At 31.7% G+C, this 22,795-nt stretch overlaps 1 protein-coding gene across 1 annotated transcript in view; it reads right to left on the reverse strand.

The window, feature by feature from the left end:
- Positions 1 to 22,795, reverse strand: part of LOC107451703 (cytochrome P450 3A25) — a 39,700-nt gene that overhangs the window by 16,438 nt on the left and 467 nt on the right. The window contains exons 2-8 of the mRNA XM_016067879.3: positions 20,035 to 20,131; positions 15,115 to 15,167; positions 11,256 to 11,352; positions 7,565 to 7,678; positions 6,180 to 6,268; positions 2,386 to 2,531; positions 2,176 to 2,300 (exon numbers count right to left, since the gene is read on the reverse strand). Coding sequence (XP_015923365.1) covers positions 2,176 to 2,300; positions 2,386 to 2,531; positions 6,180 to 6,268; positions 7,565 to 7,678; positions 11,256 to 11,352; positions 15,115 to 15,167; positions 20,035 to 20,131 — 721 coding nt within the window. The remainder of the gene's footprint in view (positions 1 to 2,175; positions 2,301 to 2,385; positions 2,532 to 6,179; positions 6,269 to 7,564; positions 7,679 to 11,255; positions 11,353 to 15,114; positions 15,168 to 20,034; positions 20,132 to 22,795) is intronic.

Raw genomic sequence — 22,795 nt, forward strand, 5'->3', positions numbered from 1 at the left:
TAGGGGAGAGTGGGGTCAATTGTAACAGGGTACGATTGTAACAGAGCAAAAATTTCGAGTGTCGGGTTCTAGATTTGGTTCCTAGGTGGCGCACAAGGTGTATTTAATAAATCTACATGTACACCCCTGCTGGCAACCATTTTTATGTACTTTGGAAAGAGTTAGATCACAAAAGATATTTTCACGCTACGTAAGTACTTTTTTTGATATTAGAATATTATATTGTAACAAAGTTATTTTGTTTAAACAAAAAAAAATTATTAGCAGAAAATGTAAGTGGACACCTTAATTAACATTTAAAAAAATTAGTTTTGTTAATTAACTAGAATTGTTTTTAACAAATGAAGCTGAAATGGTGTCTTGGAGACGATTGTAACAGCTGAAAATAAATGATCTTATGTTTACAAACCATTACTTAACTCTTTAAGAACCACCAATCGTTTCCTATACCATGTATAATATGTTGCAAGTGCATTATTTTATTTGTCACCTTTCACAGCATAAATTAAAATCAGTAACCTTTTAAAGTTAAAAGTTTAACCCTTTAGGTCTCTGTTCATTGTTATTTTTACTCCTAAAATATCACTACTATTTTGATCAATAAAAAAATATATCACAACTATGATAATATGTATAATTAACTATGTTTTAGTCGAATTTATGAACTGTTACAATTGACCCCGTAAGAGGGGACAATTGTAGCAAGTGCACGACTGTCAAAAATTGTTAATAACTAATATAATAACATTTGAAATAAGGTATTTATTTTTTTTTCTAGTAGAGGATAGTCTACTTTACTCGTATGTCAATTAATACTAGTAATATATTGGATTTTTTGTTAGTTAAAAATAGTTAAGTAAGAAATTTTACAATTGACCCCACTCTCCCCAACACATAATCATAATTATAGTGATTTTTAAGAATGTCATAGAAACATGAAATGAAAGATGAAAAGTAATATTTGAGATAGGTACGTCGATTTTTCTGTAAAGTTTTGGAACACTTTCTTGCGGTTAAGTTGCATTTTGTGTAAGAATAAAAACGTTTCGAACTTTTAGGATTGGTTAATATCTTCCATTCTCACATTGTATATAAAATTAACAAAAACTTGGACAAATAAGACTTTTGACATAAACACACTTTTGTCACTTTGTATCTGTTATTTCATTCTGATTTACCAATACAACAACACTAGTTGCACTAGTTTCACCTTTCCAAACAACAAACCAATTGTCCCTTGTAGCAATTACATTATATTCCTTTTAGAGACTAAGACTAGGATTATTTTCTGAATCTATATCTAACTTGGACTCTTATATTAATTTATAAACTCCATTATTATACTACTGACTATCATCAACGAAAGAAAAAAACAAGATAAATAATCTATAAATTATATATACATCACAGAGGTTCATCAATATCATATTGTATCTGGATTTAGATCTGTCAATCTTCTGATTTATTATGTTTCATTTGCTGTTCAGCATACTACAAATCACTGTGGATAGTAATATCCCAGTGATGAGACTAATATTGATTTTTTATTATTTCATGCCCTTTCCTCTGCTTTTCAAGGTTTGTTCTGTTAATCAACGAATTACTTCAGCTTAAACTAAATCGACTATAAATCACTGAAGATGTGAGTAATTCATATAAATCTCCAGTGATGGGACAATTTTATAGTTTAAAAGTCCACAAAAAGTATCTCGTTTTTCGAAGGCAGGAGAATCTTCGAGGTCTGCTCCAAATGTCAGACTGAGCAGGCATCTCCCGAACACATCCTGGACTGTTTGGGACTTTCCAGAGAGAACATATACTTATCCCCCCTTCTGGTCCTCGATTTTCTTAGGATAAACCGTTTGATGGATCTTGTTTGACTTCGTAAGGCATTGGAGGATAAGCCACAACAGCAACAACAACAACAAAAAGTACCTATTGTAAATGTTTTTGTCGTTTTTAATTTTCTTAATTTCGGCGTAACTTTTCCACACTAAAGAGTTACGAAATTAAAAAATATATTTTTTTTCGATTCACTCTAATGGTCATAATTTCAATGAAAACTTTGTAAAGTTATAAAATATCAGTTTTCGTATCTCTCTAAAGCAAGTGAAAAAAAAGTAGTTAAAAATGCATTTATGAGACAGAAAGAGTATCTATAAAAATTAATCTAACTTGTTTAGTTCTTTTTCTTTCCGATATTACTTCTTTTATGAAGTCGCTGAAAAATTGTAGAGCAGATCCATTAACAGCTGATGACTTGAAAATATTTTTAAGATGATGCCAGGAAGTAAAAAGCACTTAAGAAACAAAAAAAAACGAAGTTTAAGTAAATTATACACATTTTCATAATAAAATGAAAGATTTAAGTTATTTATGGCTTACACATTAGGCACAATTTGGATTTATGTATAATTCCAAAGTTCTTGTTCACTTGTTGAACAAACTCACTCTTTGAATCATTGAGGGAATCGATCTTCGTAGAAAAAGCAGAACTTGCAGTCACGTCCAATACGAAAGCATTAAAAATCCTTTAAAATATATAAATAAATTTATATGTATGTTGCAGTTGTTGTAGTTTATTTGCGTCGCACTAGAGCTGCACAATGGGCTATTGGCGACTGTCTGGGAAACATCTCTGAGGATGATCCGAATACATGCCATCACAATTTTGATCCTCTGCTGATGGGATGGCACCCTGCCTTTGGTAGCCCGACGACCTTAACGCGAAATCGAGCACTTAAAGGTAGAACAGTTTAACGAGTACCAATATCGCAAACCCTCAGTCCCTATGCAGACTGATCCAAGTAGTAACCCAACCGCACACTGATCGCAGCCAGTACTGCTTGACTTCGGTGATCTACTGGAAACCGTGTATTAGCGATCAGTCCACTGCAAGCACACACACACATATATATATATATGTGTGTGCTTGGTTTATAATGACATAAAAACTATCACAATGTAAATCCTATGTTTTAGAAGTTTTCTCTCTTACATGTTAACTTGCTATCCCTAATGTGCATACTTAAAAGCCCCTTTCCATAGACTTCAAATTAATTCTTATTATATTCGAAAAATTATTTCATATCTTCCCAATATCAACGATCTGAAACAAAACATTCGTTTAATTCATAAGTTGTGCTTTTGTTTTCGATGCTTCTTTTTTTATTGAAAAATTTATTAGTTTTGAGTTTTTGGCACAAGAGACTAAGAAGCAGGCTATACAACACCTAACACTTGGTTTATATTTTGAGACCAATTTAAATTTTGAGTACTCATCACTGTCTGTAGGGAGCTAGATTTCGATGAGGGACCGAAAAATGTATACTAATTGTTTTGGCACACTTATTATATTTATTATTTTCTGTTACAGGTGTTCTATTGGCTTCACTTACGTATGAAGGTGATGAAAACAAAGTTTCTTTGCTTGTTTTGGATGCTAAAACTATGAAGGAAATAGGAAGAGCAACATTTCATGCGAAATCTTCTGTTCCTGGAACATTTCACGGAATATTCGTCGATAAAGTTTAAATTGCATATAAAGCTCTATAAACATGCAACATATTTTGTTCCAGAATTATTTTATAATATTGAAAATAATTTTTTTAAATGTGTATTTGAAAGCAAATGTATTTTTGTACTGCTATTGTAATTAATAAAATTGAAATATAACGATTATAGATGTATATNAGCAAAAGATGAAGTAATTTTAACTTCGTGATTATTGGGAAAATAATAATACTAAATACTATCAACTCAAAACTCTTTATTTACATTGAAAAAAATATACATTTTGCAATGTCTCAGTTATACACGCAATTCAACTTAAAGTAACATCAGTATGACTTCTGTTGTTGCAGATTAAATGACCAATAAGTTATATTAGGTTGTAAGATGTTAGTTTAAGCAGGACTGTTGATTTTTTTGCTAGTTATTTATTGTTAGCTTGTTTTTTACGGTTATTAATTGTTTTTTTAGTATTAATTTTTAATTTTTTAATTATAATTGTTTATTCTTTTGTTTGTTTTTTGTGAATTTTAATTTAATTGTTACATATGCTTCGTAGCGTAATAACATTTGTGTAATATCAATTAATAATGTAACAACAATTGTGATCGGTGGAGTGCCCAAAATATTGCGACGCGTGCCATAAATGGCACGCGTGCTATTGGTTCGCCATCCCTGTTCTAGTCAATAAGATCGAAGATATGTGGGCAGTCATAAAAAGGGACTTCAGAAAAAAATGTCATCGCCAGTCTGGTACCACAGACGCCATTTTCGATTCGTTTTTCGCAGAATTTGTGTGGCGATGGAGGTACACAGATTTTATTCATGATAAATTTAGACAGTATCTAACTGCTATTAGAGAATTCGGGGCATCTAAATCTGAGGATATTCACTCTTAACGAAGAAGTGAGTTGTTATTTTCCTTTTCTTTCTGTGCTTACTCCATTAATTTTTGTTTCGGTTCAAAATGCATTTTATTGGGTTTATTAATTTTGCTCATATCGGGTTCTTTGCAATTTTATAAAGTTTGGGCCGATGTTTTGTTGAAATTTTCCAATGTTTTATTGAAATATCATTATATTTTAGCAGCCATTCCTGTTATCACGGTGTTCCACCAAACAGGAATGGCGTCAAACATAAATCGCCAATTTTGCCAAGGGGCACCCTCAAGTATATTTTTACCCCTAACTCAAATCATTACTGCTTCATCAAGCAGTGCTTCATCTCCGCCCCCCAACAGTAATTTAAGTTTTAAACTGAAAACAATTAAAACCTAATGAAAAAAGAACTTTAAAATATGGCAAACAAATTGAAACATGTAATATTAATAAGTTGATGCCGACTAATATTTCCAGAGCAAAAACCACTGCAAATAATTGCCCAATTATATAATTGCCAATATATAATAAAAACATATGTAACTGAATTTCGACAAATTAAATTATGTAATTTAATTTTTTTGTCAGATTGAATACTAATAAAAAAACAAATGTAAAATGAAATAATTATGTTATCAATGATCAATAAGCACTTTTGTCTGAATTGTTATAAAAAATAAGGTGAAAACAATAAAATTAAAAATTATTTACAATAGATCTCTGAATATTTACAAAACCTAGAAACCTTTCATTGAATTTTCTTTTCACACCATTTTGTGTACAAATGATTTGCACTTTTATGCATTATTTAAGAAATATCTCAAACAAATATGAACTGTTAATTTATATTTCTGCCTCAACGATTTTTTGAAAGTAAGTAAAAAACAATTATAAGTAATGAAAAACAATGATAAATTAAAAATTATTTGCCAAACCTCCTTTATACAAATTTTTTTATCAATTTCTTTTCCATATTATTCGTTTTCATTTAAACGTCTTGACTCTTCAACGTTTCTTCGTCACGCATTTCGCTGTCGCGTATTGATAGCACTACCATTATTTTCCCGGTAATTTTGTGCTACTTAATTGGGTATAATATAAAAAAAACACAACTACTTCCACTTAGTAGGAATAATATTTACCATGACGCAATGCTAAATTCTATGCCACTATCCACATAAATGCCACTATCCACATAAATCAATTATTAATCAAAAATCGAATATCAATTACTTTTCTTCATAATGCAATAAAATCTGGCGAGCAGCTATTTAAACGATCAAACACTTCGCTTGTTTATTTGTGGCTTGAAGTTAGGCTCGCAGAAAATGCCGTTCATGGGTTAAATTTAGTAGGAATAACACAACCTGTGACGTAGGCTATAGTATACCCAATTATGTTTTGCCCTATGTCGCTACTGATATCGCCTAAGATATTCACGGCGATCCATTTTATTTACGAGATATAAGTATTTTAAAGTAAACTCTGTTCAATATATTTCACACATTCAATGCAAAATAGAAATCGCAACTAGCTTTAACTGGTAAGTTTAGTTGTAACATTTCTGTAGACAGCATTATTAAAAATTATTACCTTTTCACACACATGCGTTTTCAGTTTTGATTGGCTATGTGTTATCATTCCACTCTCTTCTTATATTATATAAAGATATGCCTTTCTTTTTTGTGTATAGTGTTCATTAGAGCTGTGGTATCGATAGTTGAATTGTTCTANTATTATATATATTACGTTTAAAAATTTTTTTTTAAGAATACTTAACGAACACCTGACCTCTTCACAGATAATGGTTTTTCTTTCTGTGCTGATATTTTGAAATTTTGAACCAATGTTTTGGAGCAGTCTTCGAATATGCCCAAAATCTAGAGAAAGGCAAATTAAAATTTTATCAATTTCAAAATTTAATAATACTAAATTATAAGCAATTAATAGAAATATATGCACTTTTATATACTGAAAGATCATGCAATAAACGTCTCGTTTTGAACTCTTCACAAAGTGAAAAATAAATGAACCAAAGCTTACAAGACCTGAAAATATCAAGTAAAGCTTCCCTAGTTATAATTTTCTTGAAGAAAAAAAGATTAGAAATTGGAAAAAAAACTAGCAAGAATATTGGTTCTAGATTTATGCCAATTAGCAACATATAAGCTTTTCTCAGCTTTTTATAGAAATCTTAGCCGCTTGTACTATAGTTTTTCTGGATGTTAATAAAGTGTCGGATAGATATGCGTTAGATAATAGCTAGATTCTAGAAGAGTACGAGCTGGAATTTCGTAAATATTCTAATTAATTAAAACATTAAATATCTGATCGAGTTCCTGTTCTATCAATTTTTGTTATTCGGGATTGTCCAAACCCGTTTCCACGATAGTGTTCAACGATTCAATGAGAGGAATCCCATTTCCAATGTACATTGCTTTAAATAATAAAAAATAAAAAAAGTACGCACCACCCTAAATAACTCGCGATCCTAATGATCATCACGTCCTAGTGCTGATCCAATCTTTATTGCTGGAGGGCGTGATATCAACTAAAAATGTGTTCCTTACAATATTTTGTACCTACCGGGTTAGTTAGAGGTGATTTGCTTAAATTTGGCTATAATGTTAAATAACAAGTTATTACCAAATAGAAGTCTCAAGTTTGGACAACGTGCGATGAGATAACAGGAAAAAAACATTGGTTTAATTTTGGTATTTGTAATTACCAAGGTTTATCAGGACAATTAAGGGAAGTTCTAGTTGGCAGCAATGCTGAATAACGATTTTACCAAGTCTCAAATTTGGACCATATGTTTTCTATGAGACAAAGAGATAAATTAAAAAAGCTTAATTTCAATATTTTGTAACTATTAGAGTGATTAGGGGATAGACAGTTATGTTCATTTACACATTCCACGAAATACCACCATGTGTTTGATGCAGCATAGCTCCTGCGTTTAAGTCATTAAATCACAAAGAAGAGAATTCGTGCAAGTGAAGGGCAATTTCAAACAGGCTTCTTTGGGGTTTGGTGATAGTCACTGAATTCAGGAAGAGACTACTAATAAATAATATTCTATTAATATGTACTGTTATTCTCAATAAAAGTGTTTATTTCTATTATCCACTATAGTTTTTTTCTTTTCAGTAACAAAACTGTTTTAAATCACTTACTCTTTTAAGCTTTTTTGTTGTGAATGTGGGAGAGACGATTGACCTAATTCTTCTCCAATAATCTCCTTCACTTATTAAAAGAGATCGGCTCAAAATAGGGCAACCTTGAAAAACCTAAATATACAGAAACACATTTATTTCATTAAATAAAGATTGGTATTTTGCTTAAAGTATGTTGAAGTTATTTCCTTAGAAATAGTAGATCGAAAAAAAAAAGAGCGATTTTCTGTTTCTGCGGAAGGTTTAGCTACGAGCGAGGCGAAAACAAACTTACACCTTCTCGTGCTCGATGGTAGACAATATATCGTTGTTATCTGACGATTTCCTAAAGTAGCCAAGTTTGGCTATTCGGAGATTTAAAAAATTCATGAGAAATGAAAATGCGTTTGAGCATTTATCTTTCTTTGTGTTTAGATTTAAAGACACCTTCTAAAGAGTATAGAGGAAATTTGTCTAAATTATACCACTTTTCAACTTAAATTTTTAATCAGTCATAAATCACTAACAATTACATTTGAAATATTAAATAATAAAATGGATTTTTTTATAATTATATTTATACCGTCAGATGGGGTGACTTTGTGCAATGAGGGGTGGTTTTGTGCAAACTGTCATTTTTCAATTTTTGCGTCGTGTCATCTAGGGGTATTTTTTTTCAGCTCGGAATCAACTAATTTGAGTTGTCAACATAACAAACTAATGGTTTACCAAGAACTGGCAATGTAAACATCATCATTCTTGGAAAATGGTGAGTTCAAGTTACAAACAGTTTCAATTTTTTAACGACGCAAAATCGGAGCCTGGAAAGTCTGCTCGGTTGACGAAGTTCCAGTTATCCTGGCCAGGAAGGTAGGCTATACTTTAAAAGTCTTATCAATTGAGATAACAAATTATGCATTATTTTTTGTTTTTAATTATTATAATGTTAGTTATTTAATAATTAACAAAAAAAATGCACCTTGGGATGACTTTGTACAATTTTTTTTCGGAGAAAAACGTTTAGGATACCTATTATCGATATTAGGATATTATTTAGGATACCTATTCGGTACGTTTAGATACCTATTATCTGATTCATACCAGGTGCTTCCCAAATTGTACGAACCTCAAAAATATTGAGTACTTATGATAAAGTAAATAGGAAGGCGATCCTTAACAAAAGTTATTTTTAAAGAGCATATTAGGAGAAGGGATATAAATGTTGTAACTGCTTCAGGTATAGTAACAGTAGAATGTGCCTAAATTCAAGCCTGACGTGTAGAGGTACTGCAAGCTGAGATAGAATCTTCTTAGGATTTACATTCGATTTTCTACTTCTTAGGTTTTAGAAGTAGGGGGGGGGATTTGTTTGACTGAAACAATCACCATAGAAGGTACTGGTACAGATCTGTCTATCAAACTACATTACTAGCCAATAATTATTGCATCATAACTAACAAATCACAAGGCCCATTACATCTGTGTTTTTAATTACTTTTTCCTTTCTGAATATAAGGGAAAATATATTTCATCATAAAGATATTTAATATCATTGAATTTACTGAAAAAAATTCGTTTCTTACCGACTGAATCAGGTTCTGATTGAGGTATTCAGCTGGCAAAAAGTCAGTGCAATTAATGATTAATCCACTAAAATTTTCTTTTGTTGTTTCGTGTTGAGTTCTTCTGTTGTTTTCTTATGCCATTCAGGCAAGAGAGGAGCTCTTCTTCTTGTTTTCAAATGGCGCCATCTATGGCCAAGAATTCATATTCTGCCACAGCATGCGTTACAGTCCGTTTTATAGGGAGGACACATTTACAAGCCACCCATCACTTTACAGATCGTAATTTTGACATGAACCTGAGCACGATCAATCTCCGATCCAGTACCCCTAAACGGAGAGTTTTTTTTAACATGGGAATTTGGAGGATTTTGTGACTCTGACAGATTTAGTGTGCACCAGTCACAATTTTGCTCATGGTGCTCCTCGACTGGCGGGGATCGAACTCACGATTTCTTGAACATCGACCCAAAGCCCTGCTAACCAGGCTTTCCCTGCCTCAGAGTTCTGTTGTTACGTTCTTATTATGAACTACATTCATGAAAAGAGAAATTTGATGTTGGATGTAAATTTAGTTCAGAAATTGCTCTAATCCATTTTCCAAATTTTTGGCTTTATTACAGTTTAAAAACGACCTGTTCACTCGTTGAAATTGATACGTTGCTCTTAAATCGAGCGTTATGTTTTAGGAGCTCATACGAGTTACGATTTAAGCAACTACGCATCACTTTAAATAAAGTATTATTTCTGCTCTTAAACAATAGTTAGCTTGCAAAGAGGTAAGTAAGAGATTAGAGAATGATTTAATGCTTAGTAAATAATTATATGACTTATTTACTACTCAAGATATTACTTTAACATATCCAAAGTATTGGCTAATCCAACTTTGGTATATCTATATATAACTTTGTTTTCCTTTCTTTTTTTGCGCATTGTACAGAATAATAACAGAGGAATTATGTTTTTTTCCATTGAAATAACATTAAGTTAAATTAACAAAAAATTAGTTAATTGAACCCTGTTTCTTCACCGTGCTAACCTTAAAAGTATTTACCAGGAACCGCTTCAAGCTATAGTTTTTTTCGTCCCAGTATGAAACTTTAATTCTTTTTTCTTTTTTTAAAGTAGCACACTACACCGCAAATTACGAAAAAGATTGTTAACCGCAGTTGTTGCGCTACACTGTAAGAGCTGTGGTGTAATATCTCTCCGAATATGACGCTGAACAACCAAAACGTTGTGTCAAGGAACACTTCCGGATTAATAAGAAATCAAGCTTTCATATATTATTTAAGGGGTGTAATTTAAATCTAAACAATAAAAATTCAATATCTTAATCCGCACTTTTTCATCAAATTATAATTATTTTTACTTCGGAGAACACCAATGCTGGCGCTTGGCACGATTTGAATATCAAGATGCGCCAAGTATGAATAGTAGAAATTTTAACGCTGCTATTCATCAACAGAAACAAAAATTGGCCACGAATTATGTAAGTATATTTTAGTTGTGTAGTAAGGATAGTTATATTTTGATTTTAAAAATTCTGAGAATTGTATTAAGTGATTTTATTTTTGTAATTTCTATCTGCTTCCGTTTTATTAAGCCTAATTCGAATTCGTTTAAAGATACTGTCCGAGCTACGCGGATGTTTCATTCGCAAACTTTTATTTTACGAATTAGTGTATACATGCATTCTAAATTAATGAATCTTATTTAATATTGTACTGTAAAAATAACTTTACCGCAAGTGTATTTTAATGTAATCATAAGTTTTGATGTTAATGAGTAGCAAAAATGGTGGCGGCTACCTTACAACAAATGGTTAAAAAAAACATTGGTGTAGTGAAACATTAGATTCAAGAGGGTGGTCTTTCACTTTGTTAAGAAGTTGCAACCATTTTTTAGTTAAATTTTTTTGCAGTGTTTATATTCTGGATCCTGTGCTAACTTGAAATAACTTTTTAATTCTCAAAATTTTTAGAATTTCCGTAAACCTGATACGGAATGGCATTATACAATTTTTTACAGAGTAAATTTCCTTTACCTTCACAGGTGGATTTAATTTGACACAAATAATATTTATTTTCATTAGTATGAAATCATTAGTGCGTGAACATACTTAGAACATGGGCTTAGAAGAAACTTACTCTTCGATTCGGAAAAATCTGGAAATCCGTGATAAAAATGTCTCTAATAAGTTTTGGATCACCAACTACTAGAACGGGACGAAGACCTTCAAAAAAACTGAAAAAAAGTCATAAAATAATTTTATTTCAGAGCAAAATGAACCTTTGATAACTTGATAGAGTTTTCTATAAAAGAATTACGAGTATAAAAACATTATTGAAGGAATGGCTAAAAATTATCTTTTATTTTATCACCGTCTTTGAACAACAGAGCAAATCCTGAGTTTACGACTACTGATGTTTAATTTCATAGCCTTGAAATTTTGAACCCAATCCAGAAAACAACGGAACTCATAGATTCAGCTTTGAAGCAAGCTAGCTTCCATGGAAGATTTTTTTGACGGATCTTGAGAGTTACATGAAGAGAAAAACAACGAAAGCCTTCCACGATTAACCCGTCTATAAAAGATTCTAACTCATGATCCGTCCACAACTAAGAATATTTTACGTCAGTATTGTGGTTGGTGCAATCCAGGAGCAGAATTCGTATCAATCAGCTACAGCTGAAATTTGAATCTGTGTCATCAGGAGGCGAGAGCTCAATCCCCCAAATCACCACGGCTCCTATCAGATGGTTTTATAAATGTTTTTTTTTGAAATTTTGAAATTCTGACTACCAATGTTCAACCACGTAGGCGAGCAATTATGAGCTCAATCCAAAAGACAAGAGAGTTCCTAAATCAAGTATTGAGTGAAATTTGCCTTCGTGGAGGTCTTTTTGATGGAACTAACCCACATTTGCGTTACATGTAGAGGAAAACCACAAAAAATCCCACGGTTAGCCGTCACTGGGATTCGATCCCGAGGCACTTCACTAGTAGGCGCGTGCTCTATGCTCTGATCTACCAAGGCTTAAAATATAAGATAAATACTATATTGAAAATATTTTTGCACAATATGAGTTTTCCAGAGTCTTTATTCGAAATTTTATTTATGTTCCTGCAAAATTAAAAAAAATCCCACCACTCGGAAATTTTGCTTTTACTCCTTAGACGAATATCGAAATTTAGTTTCGATTATTATTTTGTAATTAATTTAATGTTTTTAAAAAATAAAGCTTTCTTGTAATGGAAACTAAACTCATGCTTGTAAAAATTGCAACACCATGAAGGACTTATGCGGGATAGCTGAAATTTTCAGGAAATGCAAAGTAGAGCATGTTATGCAAATGATTAGAATTTCAGATCCGTAGGGCATGCGCATGCTGAGCAGCGCCCTCTGAACGGCTTATGGATCCGAATAAATAGACGGCTGTAGCGACGCGTGTATGGTTATCGGTGGTAATCTGCTTGTGGTAAACGTTAGCTTAGTCGTTACTTATGCCTCTTCGACGAAAGAGAGCAAGTTTTCAGCAACTTACGGACTTTGAACGGGGGAGAACCATCGGCCTTCAGGAAGCTGGATTATCTTATGGTGCAGATGCCGCTCGTGTGCAGCGTAACAGCAGCACAGTGGTGCGTGTTTGGAAGCAGTGCTGCAGCGTGGACTGCGCGCAAGGGACTCCATTATACAGGATCCCCCTCACGCTAAACCATCGCCGCCTGCGGCTGCAATGGGCCAACCAGAATAGGGACTGGCGTGCTGATTGGCAGCGTGTTGTGATTTCTGACGAATCCCGCTTTAATTTGTAGTACCATGATGGCCGCATTCGTGTCAGTCGCTATGCCGGTGAACGCCACCATCCGGAGTGTGTTATCGAACGCCACAGTGGACGAACATCCGGAGTTATGGTCTGGGGTGCCATAGCATATCATGGACGGTCTCAATTGCTACGAATTGTGGGTAATCTGAACAGCAACCGGCACATCAGTGAAGTTCTACAGCCCCAAGCTGTTCCCTTCCTTCAAGCCTTGCCAGGCGCTGTATTTCAACAGGACATTGCCCGCCCTCATATTGCTAGCATCGCGGCAGATACAGCTTCTTCTTTGGTCTGCGTATTCCCCGGATATATCACCGATTGAGCATGTGTGGGATTTTGCTGATCGGCGTCTCACTCGTGATCATCGTCCTGTTGCTTCTACAGACAAACTTTGGGTACGCATACAAACAATATGAAATTCTCTTCCTCAGGCAGACATTCAAACTTTGTATGACTCCATGCCACGTCGTGTATCAGCACTTATTGCGGCGCGTGGTGGTTACACAAAATACTGATTTTGATCTCTTGTTATTGTTTGTTTGCTTTGAAAATTCAATCATTTTTTTGTACTACTACTAGTCAGCTGTGTATTAAATTTAATTTAATTATGACGATTCCTTCATGGTGTTGCAATTTTCACAAACATGAGTTTATATTAGCTATTTACGCTTTCTCAAGCTTACAAGTAAATTGGCAAAAAATTGCTGAATAATTATAAAGTCGGCGAGTACACTCTAAAAAAAACAATAAATTATGAAGAAAAAAACACAGGTTTTGCAAAGAAAAAAGACTGCTGGTTAAAAGATAAGTAGATACTTTATTTACGTCGCTCTAGAGCTGCCCAATGGACAATGGAGACGGTAAACATCCCTGAGAATGGTCCAAAAACTCACAATTTTGAATTTGTCATCACGATTTTGATCCTCTGCTGGATGGCACCTCCGCTTCGGTAGCCCGACTATCCACGTGCGAAGTAGAGCACTTTACATAGAACAGTTTAACGAGGACCGATACAGAGCACCCTTGGTTCCTAATCAGCTGTTCAAAGTTGTCACCCGCACACTGGCTGCAAACAGCGATGCTTGACTTCGGTGATCTGCTAAGAACCGTGTCTTAACGATCAGTCCACTGCGGTATGAAAGAAGTTCAAAGCAAATAACAATGATTTTATACAGTACTACAGTAATTTTGTAGATTTTTTTTTTAAATAACAGAGTTTTTTTGTAAAAATAATGGAGTTTGTTTGGTAAAATAAACAGTAATTATCTGTTTAAAAAAACAAGCGTTAATTTTTAAATAACAGTATCTTTCTGTGAAATAAAGGGTTTTATTCTGGCAAGCCAGCTAGCAATTTTTTTTGCCAATTTTATTTCCCATTTATTTTACATTCAATACTTATGTTTACAGTTTATGGAATACACTGCTTCGAGAGTGCTATTTAAAGTTTGCCAATGTTTATTACACCAGCACTAGTGTGAGTGCAAAATCTTTACGATTTATATGAGTATCGAAATCTTAAGTATTTTTATGAATATCAAAATCTTCAATATTTGTATGAGATGTTTTCAACTATCAGTTCTGTCAAAATGTGCAAAACTGTCTTGTTGTTGTTACTTTGACCATTTGCCAATATCAGCAAGCTTGCTTGAAATCAAGCCAATTTTTAAGGCAGGTGGTGCGTTTCTTGTTTTTTCAGTGGCGCAATCTATGGACGAAACTTGAACCCAATCCAGAAGACAAGGGAACTTCTGGATCAAGTATTAGGAGACATTTGCCTTCATGGAGGTCTTTTTGATGGAGCAAACTCGTATTTGCGTTACATGGAGAGGAAAACCACGGAAACCTCCCATGATTAATCTGACGTCAAGGGGACGCAACTCATAAACCGTCTCCTACTGAGGATATTTTACGTCAGCAATATGGCTAGCATGATCCGGATGTGGAATATTTTTCGACAAGCCATCGCTGATATTCGAAACCAGTACGCTACATATTCTCTGAGCCATCGCAGCTTTAACGAGATGGTTGAATAACAACGAAAAAGAAATTGGGGAAGCAGTGTAGATAATAAACGTATGGAAAATTACGTAATTGAGACAGAGGAGGTCTGGGAAGGGCTGTATTCTTTGTAGAGTGGAGAATTATAGTTCGTTATAAGGAATAAAATTTGAATTTAATTACCCGTGAATTGGTCCTAAGGAGAAATATCTGTTTAGTTCAAGAACATGCATCGGCTGCAAAAAAATGTCAAAATGCATTAAGATATAAATTAAATTCTATACTCTGATTAAGCAAATAGTTGAGATTAAATTTGAACATAATCAGTGGCTTATGACACTGTCAAGAAAATATAATTTAGAATCGACAATAACATCAATAGTAGTTTCGTTTAACTTTAACATTCTACAAAATAGCCTTAGAAGTGTTCTTACAAGATGCTCTGCAACTACCTTCCTTAATGTACATTTTTACAAATCTTTTTAAAAATTATGTTAAAAAAATATGTGTGCATTAAGTGTTGCAAATTCATATTTATGTGAAAAAGAAAAAAATGCTGGAGCAGTATTATTGCAAAAAGTTTTATATACTGTAAAAAGTAATAGTGTAAAAAATATTGGCGAGATGCCATCATTCTTGGTTTTGAGATAAGCTAAAAACATTTTTAAATACAGAACTGTCGTTATCGTGCAAAAATTTATATAAAAATAAGGAAATAACAATTGTTTGAAAGAATTCAGGTAATTACTAAAAATAAGCTTTTTTCTTTTAAAAAAAAAAGAAAGGTTTTTGCTATACAGTCATAAATTGATTCTAATGCGAATGAAAATATGAGTTGTCAGTAAACAACCGAACAAAAAATGAATAAATTTATATTGAAACTAAAACAATTAAAAAATATTAAAAAATGTGACTACATGCACTATAAAATTTTTTTTGTTTACTTCAACACTAAAAATGGTGGTAACTTCAGACCAATTTTTTTTTTTTACAGTGAACGAATTGTTGGCGAAGAAAGCAGATTGTAAAGCCCCTGAACCAGTTTGTTTGTTTGGTGAAATTTGAGTAAATCTTAACTATGAATTTTTATATTTATTATCTGTTTTATCTGGTAATCAATCAGGTTAGGATGTTTTCAGTGTTGATTTATTAGATCTCAATAATATTTTTGTTTTCATTCTTCACTTAAATGTTAGTTTTTGATCCTTTATCTATATATTATTTTGAATTCAATTTCGACAAGGATTCTAAAAGTACATATAGTAAGGGTGGTTATTATGGAAGACTTTGTGTCCTCTTACTCTATGTGTACAGTGTACACACACTTTACAATAGTGCCATAATAAAAATTTAAAATTCATAAATTTCTTTGCGGAAAAATGGGATAACTGTAAGTGACGTTGTATGGATATCTTGATCCTGATTGGTTGATGAAACGTGGCATTTGCTTACGCTAGCAACTGTTCTTTCCATTGTTTTTCGAGTAAGCTAATCAGTTGAGTATCAATTCTTTTTAAGGGACACATTCTACATTCATTCACAAAGATTTAAATTTTTTCACTATATATTTGTAACTTAACACACAAACTGGCAAGATGCCATGTAGAACACAAGCGAATTAATATTGCATCGAAGTTGCCAGGTACACACAACAAAAATATATCATGGTTACAATAAAATGCTCAAGCAAATAATGAATCTAAGTTATGTAAAAGGCATAGTCAAGAATGAATTATATTTTAACAAATTCGATTTTAAACTTAACGTTCATTAACATTCTAACTTATGTAAGGAAATTTAGTTCGATTCTAACACGCCATCTTGTTTATAAGGTCATATGAGACCATGAGGACATAGGTCACGTGTCTGTGTATAAGCGACAGTCTTCTCAAGATGTAAGTGTCCAGTTTTTATCGAATAATGATGTCAACTTCAAAAAAAAAAAATTGAAAAAATACGCTTGAAAAATATGGTACAAAACTAAAAATTATTTCCAAGCCGTAAATCTCTTAATCCCAACGTTAGCCGTAAATCCTTTTAACCCCTTAGACCCACTTGTATAATTGTGCGTGTTAGATCTTAATCTAATATGCTCTTCAATGTTGCGTGATTATAAATAACCTCATAATGAGTAACCTTAAAGTGGCCACCTTTCTTGGAACTTTTTTGGAACTTTAGTGTGTGTAAATAAGAACTGAATAAGAATTGGTTACGAAATGTAGTACTTGCGTTCCATCTTAACTTATATATTTCAGTATAATAACCGAGTTTTAACTTCGATAATAGTGGTAATATATTAATTTTAAAAAAAGCTTAAACTGAGTCAAATTTGTCTTTTTTAAAGGCTGATAATTTAATATTAAAATACCGGCTAAAAACATACAATTCGATATTAAATTCAATAATGTATTTTAGTGTACAAGGACTATCTTAAATTTCTTAGATTAATGTTCATGGCAAAATCTAGCACTTTCCTAGCACTTGCTTTTTGAACTATTTATATAGGCAAAAAAATATAAGTGCTTTCAAATTGCAACAGCTCTTAAAGGATTAATGCATATTTTTAGTACGCTCTTTGCAAATTTTACTGAATTTATAACGAACTGATTGCAAAAAATTAAAATTTGCATGTATTTTTTGTAGAGTATTCAGTATTTTGAAAAATTCCAGTATTTTTGAAAATTTCAGAAAAAATCGAAAAACAAATACAGATTGAATGTGAATGTAACATTATCCAACAATTCTCTAACAAACAACAATTGCACAAACAGACAACAAAATGGCAATTATAGTTTAAGGAAAGGAAGAGTGTTGTACATAGTTAAAAATAAAAAACGGACAACACTGAATAACTTTTGATCTAATGATCGGATCTTCCCATTCTGGGACTCACTCAATCATAAATATTCAAAGGGGTGACATCGAATATGCTATTTAATTAGTACAGACTATGTTTTAAGTAACAAAATTAGAAAAATCGTACTTTCTCTGAATAAACATATTTCTTTACGGATTCAGATTTCTGACCTCCAAAATATAAGGGAGTAGTCGAAATCTAGAAAATAGGCTCCCCATTGTTTGGCCATTAGAGTGGTCAATTTGAAGCGCTTAATGTTAATTTTACCTTTTTGCGTATTTCTTCATATCTCGAGTAATTTTTAAGCGAATTGAAAATTTGTTTTTCTCAAAATTATAAAGCTTGTCGATCTCAAGATATATAAATAACGTAATAATTCCATGCAAAAAGTAATTTCCATAGTTCCATGCAAAAAAATGACGCTTATTAAATACTTATTATATTTTCATTTTTTTATTGTTCAGGATTAGTTGAAAAAGTTTTGAATTGTAAGGTATAAAATTTTAAAGAATGTAATTTTACATTTCAAAATACAAAATTTGAGCGAAATAGAAGGAATAGTTTCTATGTAATTAATACATTTTTTTGTTATTCAGAATGGTCGGTTTTTTTTTGCGTCTTGTACTTTGAACCAGTGTGAACATTTGCTTCTTTGATTTTTAGCTGCTGAATAATTTTTGAAACGAATTCTTGAAAAATGAATCTCAGCATTACTTACATTTGGAAATCGACGAACATACCAAAATTTTATACCTTTTAATATTAAATACCAATTTTTTTTAAAAAAAAATTTATTTTTGTTTGCTCTAAAGTTGTATCTTGTACCATTGTCAGTATTGTATCATACTCATGACCAAGTTGGGAGCAACAGGTCCAGTTAGTACATATTTCCTTGTGAATTTTGTTATTTACCCTTTGACGCAGATCGGTGTCTGCCATCGGTGTCTCTTTTATGTATTTTTTCTGCCGTTCTAATTAAAAGCAAAAATATATTTTGGTATTTTCGAAGTATAAAAAACAGCCTAACAATTGCTAAAATAATCTGTTAGATTAATGCAATTATATTTGCAATAAAATATGAAATTCAATAAAAGTAGTTTGAATTTTTTTTTCTCATTCATGGATTAATAAGTGATTAAAAATAGTATATTCATGGATTAAAAATGGATTAATAAGGGATTCTGAAAATTAAGTAAATTTAAATGATAAATAACTGTTTCTCTTAGACCTCAATAATTACAAATAAGTGCAAATTAAAAAAAAACAAAAAAAAAACAAACAAATATTGTTTGGAAGTGAATCGTATTTGGTAGATTTTATAGTTAACGCAGAAAAGGACTCAGATTATTTTAAGCTGTATATCATTACCATAAACTGTTATAATGTTAAATATAATATTTTTCACTTATTTCGACCTGAATTAGTACAAAATAATTGGAAAAAGGTCGAGGAAAAAAAATATGAAAAATCGGCTTGAATATAAATTCTGCTTCAAAGGGTTAATCGCTGTTCTGAATAATCCCGTATATTGTAAAAATTTTACCGATTGATAGCTTATAGTAAAATGCGCCTTACCAGAAGGTTTCTATTTCGTTTGTCCCTTTTCCTTAAACTTCTTCGTGAAAGTCTACAAAGATTCACGTGATATTGTAAAATTTGTTGCCCGAGTTTTTTCAGTAAGATAAATTTAATTTTTTATTCCCTTACTTCTCGCTCCCGTGAAAATTATGAGGTAAGCTTTCATCTACTATTTCTCGTGCCCGTGATATTTCCAAGCTAGAGCGTTCAAAAGTAACTCTCTAAAAAGTTTTAAATATTTCCATCTCTTGTGTTATTCTTATTTGTTATTTTAAAAGTAAGATGACTGCGTCAGACTATTTTTAATGTAACTGGAAATAGTTTATTTTAACTAGATATCAAGACTATCCAAATATATGTATTTCGTACTCTTAGCTCAGCTACATATTCTCTTTGTGAGTACACTCAATTTGTGTTATGTAATAAAATATTCTTTTATAATGCGTACGTAAAGGAGTCAGAGTTACATGAGCATATAGAGTGTCAAATTTCAAGCTAAATAAGTTACAGAATTAAAAAAAAATGAATGCATATATTTGTGCGTACACCTTTTTCTACCTAATTTTCTTGAATAAAAATATAGACACTTCTATGGCTTTTTCTTGATTAAATAGATTTTAGCTATAAAGTTTCTCTAAAAAATTATAATAATTTTCAAAATATCTTACTGTTGTCGCAAGGTCTATCAGGGATCCAAAAAAAGGAAGTGGCTTCACATAAGGAACATTTCTATCCTTCCAATACGAAAGTTTTTTATTTGAATACCTGAAATAGAGAAAACTAATGTTATTAACGCTAACCTCTCAGATTCAAATTAGTGTGAACAGGCTCAAAGCTTGTGACTTAAAGAAAATTTTAAATTTTAAATTTCTAAATTTTAAAAAGAAGTAATTTAGAAATCTACATTTTTTAAGTGGACTAAAAAGAGAGAGTCGTTTTCTTATCACATCTAAAATAAAAAGAAGTAGAAAACAACACTCCTGAGTAATTTTTGGTGGTAATGTAAAAGTGATGTGCACGGCTTTCTTCTTTTTACGGAAGGGAAAAAAAAAAAAAAGTATATATATATATATATATATATATATATTACCAGTAGGGTTACCANTTGGAGAATCGAATCACTTGTGATATATATATATTACTTAATTGTATTATTATGTTTGAACTCGGTTCACCTCATTGGAAGGGGAATGCTCTATCATTGTAAATATAAAATCCAGAAAGCTGTGAGAATTACAAATTGCATTAAAAAAAATGACGACCAATAATACACGAACCAGTTGTTAAATACTGCCCTTTCACACTGATGCAGCGTTTCCAAATCTTATAACTTTTGTGTACCCTTTTTTAAATTTTGCGTAACGCTGTGTACCATTAATAAGAAATGAATGTATTCTTTACTATAACAAAATTGCACAAAAGTTAAAAATCACAACTGTTTGTTGACACCACTAATTATTGCAAAAAAGTAACCAATAGAAAAATACGTAATCGTAAATTTTCATGGCTAGCTTTGCTTTTAAATAAAATTTCTTGAAATTTTTGTTTGTTGCAAGATATTTCGCATAAGAACACGTACCCCCTCTAAACTGTTCCCTTACCCCTGGGGGTACGCGTACCACACTTTGGGAAACACTGTTGTATACGAACACAAACCTTCAATCGGATGCCTGCAAGTTGCGTAGGTAAATCCTGGCATTTGTCGATTTAGAAGCCAATCAGGTTCGATACAGTGCGTGACGTCACTTACAGTTATCCAATTAAATCTAATTTCAATCACATGGTTAAGCGTAATCACTTCACTTTTTTTCAAGTTGCAAGATCCAATTGGGAGTTGATGCTTCTGGCTGGTCAGAAAGTGTCCAAAATTTTAAATGGCAACAAATTAACTTTGGCCATACCTTCTTATCTCCGCCGTTCTTCCATTTCCTCTTGTCTTTGTCGTTCTCCTATTTCGTCATATCTTCGTTGCAATTTATGTGCTCATTTTTCCTTTTCGCCATCATAAACTTTAATTAATTCAAGCAACAATAGTGTATGTAACCCATATAAATATGCATATTATTCAAAATTGAAATAAATTTTGGAACAAAGAAAATAGTTAGAAATATTTAAAATAAATCCGAATTTACTTGGTTAAAGATACTTTTGCGTCTTCCTTAACACATAACATACTTGACGAGATTCTAAATATTTTATGGAACAAAAATGAAGCAAATAATCAAAAGATTACATTAAACATCGTAAATTCAAATAAATATAATAAAAGGAAAAGATAGAGTAATCAATCTAACCAGTAGTTGAGATTTTTGCCGTTGCGTTTCAGCATGTGTTGTAATTTTACCCCGTTTTGAAAAATGAAGACGAGACTCCCTTTTATATATGATTTAACATTAAAGTGATTAGATTGTTGCTTTCATTTTCTTAAATTGTTTTTAATAAAAGGAAGAAAAAAAAATGTTCAAAAAGCAGACGCAGCGAGCTTGAATCAAAATGGAATCAAGTGTGCAAAAAGTTGAGAAAATCTCAAAATTCTTTGACGCATAAGATTTCTCAATAAGCATTAGATTTAATATTTGATGAGATTTAAAATGTATAATAAACTTTTGAGTAATTTAATCTATTTGAGTATTGCTAAGGTTTGAGAATTTATAAACAAAATTATACCTATTACTCTGAAAATAAAAAAAATTTAAAATTTAAAATCCAAAATTCATTGGGACTTAAAGTCTATTTTTACAATTATGTTTAATAAATTTGAATTTTGCGATTCTTTTTATAAACAATATTATATACTTATTGCTAAGAGAACACAAAAATTAGAAATTTTAATGTGAAATGTAATCTATCTGTGGATCTTGTACGCTATTTTAATTTAAAAAAATGCTGAAGTTACTCAGGATCAAAATTCTCTAGAAACATCTAGCTTTGATAATACAGAGGATAAAGCACTGAACTGCTATTGGAAAAAACCGGTGTTCGATCTTTTATGGTGACTTGACGACCGATAACAAATGGATTTATGTCAGTTTGGTGCAATAAGCGAATTAATGTGGTTCACAATAATAAATATTGAAAAAAAAAAGAAAATTATATTGAATAAAAAGTTTTATTTTGTGGAACAGTCTCCTTGTAGTGAGATATCTTTTGCGAACTTAAGCTGCAGATTAACTTTTGAAAATGTGAAGATTTAAGAAATTAAATATTTTCTTCAGACTTATTACTAAGAAAATGATTTTTAGAAAAAAGAAACTGTGGGCTGAAAACCACAAAAAAGCTTCAATAAAACTGCACACAAAATTTGTCGATTCCCTTCAGAAAAGTAAGTTTACTTTATCTGAGTTACTTTTTTTAAATTACCTTTTAAGTATTTTGAAAAAAATATTTTGGTACGCGATAACTTTCTTTCCTTTTTTCCTTCCCAAACCT

The sequence above is a fragment of the Parasteatoda tepidariorum genome, chromosome 7, assembly GCF_043381705.1.
Source record: "Parasteatoda tepidariorum isolate YZ-2023 chromosome 7, CAS_Ptep_4.0, whole genome shotgun sequence".
Lineage (NCBI taxonomy): Eukaryota > Metazoa > Arthropoda > Arachnida > Araneae > Theridiidae > Parasteatoda > Parasteatoda tepidariorum.